The sequence below is a fragment of the Carassius auratus genome, chromosome 44, assembly GCF_003368295.1.
Source record: "Carassius auratus strain Wakin chromosome 44, ASM336829v1, whole genome shotgun sequence".
NCBI lineage: Eukaryota > Metazoa > Chordata > Actinopteri > Cypriniformes > Cyprinidae > Carassius > Carassius auratus.
The window spans coordinates 3,197,925-3,204,876 of NC_039286.1; the positions used below are offsets into that span (position 1 = coordinate 3,197,925).

Here is a 6,952-nt window from a genome sequence, read left to right on the forward strand (position 1 = left end):
ACAGTTTAGCCACAGATTTATGAGGTTTGTATTTCCGCCATGGTCAAGATAGATAATACATGAGCTGAATATTGCAGAAAACTCCAAGCCACTAGTATGTCAGGTTCAAAACCTCAGTTAGCACATATTACAACAAGCTAAAGTTAAACAGAGATGTGGTTAGGGGTCATGGAAACTGTATATTTAGGCTAGTATGTGACCTCACCTGCCCTTTGTCCTTCAACGCCGCCTCCGTACAGAGTCAGAGCCAGTATGGTAAGGACCAAAGAGATCCTGACCCCAGATCGAAACTTCATCTCCTTCTCCGCTGTTGTTTGCTGATATTCCTGCTAAGGTGCGATGATCATCAACTTTCTGCTCCTGTAGAGACATGAGAACAAATGTGAGGTGATCAGTCATTTGCACTCTGAGCTGAGTTTTATTGAACGATTGCAAACAGAAGTGGAGTGTATGATTCATGTTAGCTCTGTGCTAACCGACGTACTGCTGCTCCCCACATTAATCCTGATTTGTACTTTCCAAGTTGCCGTTTCAGTTTGAGCTGATAACAAGATGAGCCATGCTCATAAACACAGTATATACTGTAAGTGAATACAGGGCTATCTATTTTATTTATTTAGTCTAAGGCACTGTTTTTCGTTACCTTTAAAGACATCACTCTTGTTCACAATACTTTAAATAACATAAATACACAAATTATATATATATTTTTTGGTACAAAGTGTGACGTACTGTAAATATTATTCCATGAGATTCATCCACATATGTGTGATGGACACCTCTGGAAATGCAGTTGCTCCAAACTTTGAAAGTTGGTGATGCCAGGCATATTGTTAAGTGCATGGTAAAGAAATAATGTGTGTTTTCTGATAGATATACAGTAAGTATACATTAGCAAAAGTTCCCACAAGCCAGAGTAAACATGGAGGGGTAACAGGAAGACCAGAGAAAGTTTTACGTCCAACTGTAATTCATTCCCCCATTCACTAAACTACATTCCAACCCTCTGGCTAAGCTGAACTGATGTTTCGCTGTAAATAGGGTGTTGTTCTGACTGGTGTACCATGAGCCCCAGGGAGCACACTGTTTTAGAGACCGAGGGAACAATGATGGGAAGTATTGAATTATGTTTTTTCAGTGCCTTGATGACGTGGCAGTCTCTTCTCACAGGTAGTTCCATCTAAACTGTCTAACTTTAAGATGCATAAATTGCATTATTTTTGCAAAGTTTTCACTAGACAATACAGTGAATTTCATCAATGGGAAATGGGATCCTGATGACCAGGTAAAAAAATGGCATTGATTCAGTTAGTGAGTTAAAAGCCCCCCTCTTAACTTTCCAGTGCTAGTAGCTAAATTTTGAATCTGTCAGGGCAACAGAAAAACAGTCCTGTTCCTCGTGAATTGCCGGCATGACGCCTCCTCTCACACAATTCAGTGTCTTTTCTTTGTTGCCTTCTCTAACTCATTCCTCTCCCTCCTTTTTTTTCTTTCATGAATGTTTGCATTATCATCTTATGACCCAGAAAGCCTTGCTTGCGCATTGCTTTTGGTCTTAAAAGCCCACAGTATCTCTCAGCATGATAAGCTCTTTGAATCTTCTGACCAGAGGTCTTCTTATGTTTCTTTGATGCTGTGAAAGTATCCCTCATTCATTTAACTACTGTCCCAAAGTATAACCAGAGCATTTGTATATTTCCATTAAACAACATTGTCTGTTTTGCAGCTACATGTATCCTCTTTTCATTCAACCAGCTGGTATGTTGGCTGGTATCTCTATGGACATCGTTTTATCAGCCCTCTGGTCAAGTTAGCCTAAATTACCTGTTGCTTTCTAAAACTAATGGACCCGCTTTTGTTTGAAAAAATATATATTTTCATAACTAAAATTGAATGCTTTTGGGAGTGAACCATTCTGTTCACTGCAACAAATGTTGTTTAAAACACATTTTACAGTACACATTATGTGGTCAATGTGCAAAAGGACATTTTGTCCTTTTGCCCTCCTGAAAGTGAAAATTACACAGACAGCTTAAGTTAAGTTAAGACATTTAGGGACAAAGGTCATGGTCATCCACAGCCTTCTGTTTCCCTTACCAAAAGATAATATACTTCAAGTAAGTTCAGGTAAAATTCAAGTATATTTTAAAATATACTTTATGTAGCAAGTATACAAATATCAGTGTTCTAGTAGTATACTTGTAAGTGTACTGTTTCAATACTCCTTGGGACTAAATTGGCCCACTTTCTAGTATATAAAATATTCTTTTAAGTATACTTTAAGTATAACAGTAGGAAACTTTGAGTACACAACTATTTTACCTCTATGTTTGTAGTTTGTCAATTATAGGGAATTATCGGGAACTTATATGTATGCTGATAGTTTACTAATTAAATACTTTGTACACTTTGAAGTAGTATAGTCTCAGTAAACTACTAGTTTAGTAGTTTATAATGCAAGTATATATTTAAGTGAACTTTACGTATACTATTATGTCCCTATTTAGGTTTGAATTTGTATATTAACATACAAAGCATCCAAATAAAGAACAAGGTATCTGATGGTATCTGAAAAACATTTTATTCTAGCTTCATGCATTTTTAACACTTTAATGTGGGTAAGTTTCATAAAAAATAAAGAAATAACGAATTGAACAAAAAGCTGAAACTGACTGTGAATTGGATTCAGAATGATAATCAAAATGTAGATGGAGTCGATCAACACCCCAAAGCTTGACTGTAATTATTACCTCTTCATCAGTTGACATTTTACTCTATAATGTTACAGCTTTGATGCTGTTTCATGTCAGATTGTTAGATCACATGTGTTAGTATCTGTTGTTTCTTTTTTCATCACTTGTGTTTTTTGGGGAAATTCTGCGCAGAAGATTTGTACTAGTGCCCTCTACCGTATAACAATGACAACTCGGATTCTAGGAGTATAGCTCAAATATATTTCAAATTTTTGTAAGCATAAGTCAAATATACTTAAATGTCATAATTCAAGTATATTTCTGAGGAGTACATAAAGCCCATTTCTGAGAAGTACATAAAAAGTATACTAATAGCACACTTGAATAAACTTCTTTTTCGTAATGGTTACAGCCCTACAGTCAAAATAAAGGTTCTTAATCGGCATCTGTGGTTCCATGATGAAACTTTAAAACCCATGGAATCTTTCCTTTTCTCGAAAGGTTCTTTTTTTGTGAAAAAGGCTCTGGATTATTAAAATGTTCTTCAATCTTTAGTCTGATCTACTATAATTTGGTTACCAGCCGTTTGACCTACCATTCTTTCTCTACCTGCCTGAAACCCTACAGTTGTTTTCTTACATTACCAGTCCTAAGACCTACAACTTTTGGATCACCAGCCCCTCTGCCTGAAACCTTTCAATTACCAGATCTAAAACGTTTAGTTTACCATCCCTACAGTTTACAATCATATGGTTACCAGGCCTATGACTTGCATTCTTTTCATCGACCACCTTACAACTTTTTAGTTACTAGTCATACAGGAGGATAACGTACTATATTTGGTTTACCTGCTCGATAAGCAACAAGGTTTTGGTTACCAGCTTTATGACCAGCATTTTTTTCATCAACCTTTTAGTTACCAGATGAACAGTATCACACACTATTTTTTGCTTTACCAGCTCTATAAGCGAAACATAATTAATATTCTATAGAAATATTTTGGTCACATATTTTTCATCAACTAACATACAACTTTTAGTTACTTGACATACAGTATAATATACTATTGTTTGTTTAACAGCTCAGTAACATACAATTGTTTGGTTACCAGCTCTATAACCTGGATTATTTTCATTGACCTCCTTTTAGTTATTATGAATGATTTTTTATTTAACTTGATTACTTACAATATTTTGGTCACCAACCCAATTGACTAACCTAGTTACCTCCGTCATTTCATTCTTGAACAATTTTCAATTTTCACAACCATCTAAAGTCAGTTTTTATCTTTTTTTTATCGTCTGCAGTTACATTTCTAGATTTGAGGCTCTGAAACCCTTTAGTGTGTCTATCTCCTCTAACACTCCATGGTCTGGCTTCGGCCAAACTCCAAACTCTGCTAAACGACCAGCATGGGAGCAACCTGCAGATGAATAATCCAGAAAGCTTCACTCTCCCCCTTCTGAAATGTAAAAACCAGCCTTTCTTTCTTTTAAAGTTCTCCAAAAAAAGTAGAAGAACAAAGAAACCATGCACTGTAGACCAGACTGAGGTATCGAAACATGATGGCTACTCTAGAATAAAATATAAAAAATTAAACACTATAACATAGGTGTGTGTACTGATGGGATATGAATGATAAACTTGTCTCTTACCTGTGCTGTCAATTCATAGGAACAAGAAGTTCTTCTTTAACCTCTAGAAACACTCCTCACAGACACCTAAAGTGTCAAAACAGCATCCTCCTAGAAATAAAGCTCCAGGTAAGGTCATACACAGGTGTGATGACACACACACACACAGAAATCCTGCAGTGAGGAGCAGAGTGTTGTGGAGTCTGCTCTCCTCTGCTGTTTGGTGGGAGGGATGAGAAACTGCTCCTCTAAGTGTTGGGTTTCAGTGGGGACGAGATGGCTGCCCTGCCCTGTTCATGCACATAAAATAGGGTTCTGACAGTCTGCGCCAATTATAGAGCAACTTCCTGGGATGTTTTGGTCACTTTCTTTCTCCTCATCTCTTTCTTTTTCTTTCACTCACATTCCTTCACTTTCTCTCTCTCTCTCTCTCTCTTGTCTCCTTGGCTTTAAGATTAGAGTTTTCTTTCTAGGCCAGGCTGAGCCAACCACAGGTTGCCAGTGGGGCTGATGGGTAAATGCTAGACAACGTTTTGTCTATGAAATATGTCAAATGAGTGAAGCAGTTTGAAAAGTTGAATAATGAAGAGAATGTGAGCAGAGTGGTTCTTTTCAAATGTAAATGCTCCAGGGTTGTGCAAAATTCATAATAGAAACATTGGCCCCATTTCAGTCAATGAAATTCATTAAATGAACAGGAAGTTGAATTGTAATTTATAGGAATTTTGTAGACTTATAATTCAACCCAGCTAATGCATACCAAGAAATAAACTATTCTTCCACCTGGTATACACAAGTTTATATTTTAATAATTTATTATTATTATTATTTATTTTTTACACAGAATAACATGAATATAACTAATACAAATTATACTGTAGTTATGGCATTCCAAACATTGGAATTGTACTTTAAGAAGCATTTTCAGTTCAGTTCTGAAAAGCAAACAAACCTATTGAATACAATACTGTATATAGTTTGTTTTATAGTTTATACAGCTCAAACTATTCCAAAACTTTAGATGGCTTAACCCAGGGGTGTCCAATCCAGGAGAGCCATTGTCCTTCAGAGTTCAGCTCCATCCCCAATTAAACCTGAACCAGCTAATAGTAAGTCTTACTCGGCATACTAGAAACTTCCAGGCATGTTGTTGAGGCAAATTAGAGCTAAACTCTGCAGGACAGTGGCCCTCCAGGTACTTGGTTGAAGACACCCAATCAAAAAACAGAAATTCTAACCCACCAGTTCTGTACAACCAATGTAACCCATTTCATCCGACCCATTTTCTGCATCTGAACTCTGGCACTAACGTTTAATATACTATGTTGAAGAATCCATGGGATTGAATCAAGCCTATTTTAAGTGCAATATACTGGAAGTGATTGTGGTTCAGTCATGTTTTATTCATTAGTGAGACTTTGAGACCGTGTGTTCACACTGATTTAATCCTCTTAAGATGGTGTTTATTTTTATTGTTTAATCTCATGACAAAAATATTATTAGAGTTATTTCTAGTTCAGTACGACAGAGAGATAGACAGAACAATGGATGGACTGATATAGATAGAACAATAGATGGAAGGAATAAACCATGGATGGATGGATGGATGAAACAAGAGAGACAGATAGATAGAAAGGACTATGGAATTGTATAGATAGAATAATGGATGGCTGGATAGATAGAGATAGAACAATTGACATACAGAAATACAGAAGGAATGACAGATGAATGAATGGATGCAGTAATTAGAATAATGGATGGATGGATAGACAAATACTTTTAACCTCTTTAAACAAAGATATTTTAAATCAAAATAGCATCTAAATCTCTCAGAGGACACCCAGTTAAAACTGTTTGTACCTTAAGAGATTATTGTGTTAACTACACTGAGCTCACGTCAACAGGCAGGACTTCTGTTGTTTTTTTCCTATCTGACCATCTTGTTCTTTGAGTCTGAACATCCCAGATCTCCTATGCGCACGCTGTGTCTCTGAGGACCCCTGCTTTCTCGTCTTTTCCTTTTTCCTCCTGTCTTACTTTTCATGTCTCATCTGGGCATCTCAGCGCAGAGTACTTTCACAGACATGGGACACACACTAAATCCCATCTTTATGCACAGTAAAACATATCAACAACCGAGCCACAGAGCAAATAAACATCTGACAACAAAACTGTTCAGGAAGTAACTGCTTCGTCTCGTTGAAAAGAAACTAGATCTATTTCCATCCTCTATCTTTGTAAAGGGGTCCCGCTGGAGGTCACACTAACTTTAGCTCAGGGCAAAGTCCAGCAGAGGACAACTGATGGGTCAGCACAGATGCAGATCTACAAGACTGACAAGGAGGTGAAGTGAAGTTCACATGTGCTTTGAGCTTAAGGAGACATGTAAGAATATAAATGTAATTCAGACATGAAGATTTTATTATGGAAACATTTAATTACAGCTTACATCTGAATTGTGGAAAGAAGGCTTTTGTATTTGCTGCCTGTTACTTTAACATAATGCAAAAATTATAACTCTAGTGCCTCTATATCAGCATCTTAAATGGTGTTGTCCTTTGGTAGCCAGTTGATCAACAACAAATAACACAAACCAGCTTGGGTCAGGCAGACAGACAGACAGAC

At 36.8% G+C, this 6,952-nt stretch overlaps 1 protein-coding gene across 1 annotated transcript in view; it reads right to left on the reverse strand.

Annotated features, from left to right (window-relative positions):
* The window catches only part of LOC113062142 (collagen alpha-1(XXII) chain-like), a 53,708-nt gene extending 49,299 nt beyond the window's left edge, over positions 1 to 4,409 (reverse strand). Inside the window, exons 1-2 of the mRNA XM_026231763.1 lie at positions 4,349 to 4,409; positions 206 to 360 (exon numbers count right to left, since the gene is read on the reverse strand). Of these exons, the coding sequence (XP_026087548.1) occupies positions 206 to 296 (91 nt within the window). The 5' untranslated portion in view covers positions 297 to 360; positions 4,349 to 4,409. The remainder of the gene's footprint in view (positions 1 to 205; positions 361 to 4,348) is intronic.
* Between the last annotated feature and the right edge of the window lie 2,543 nt (positions 4,410 to 6,952).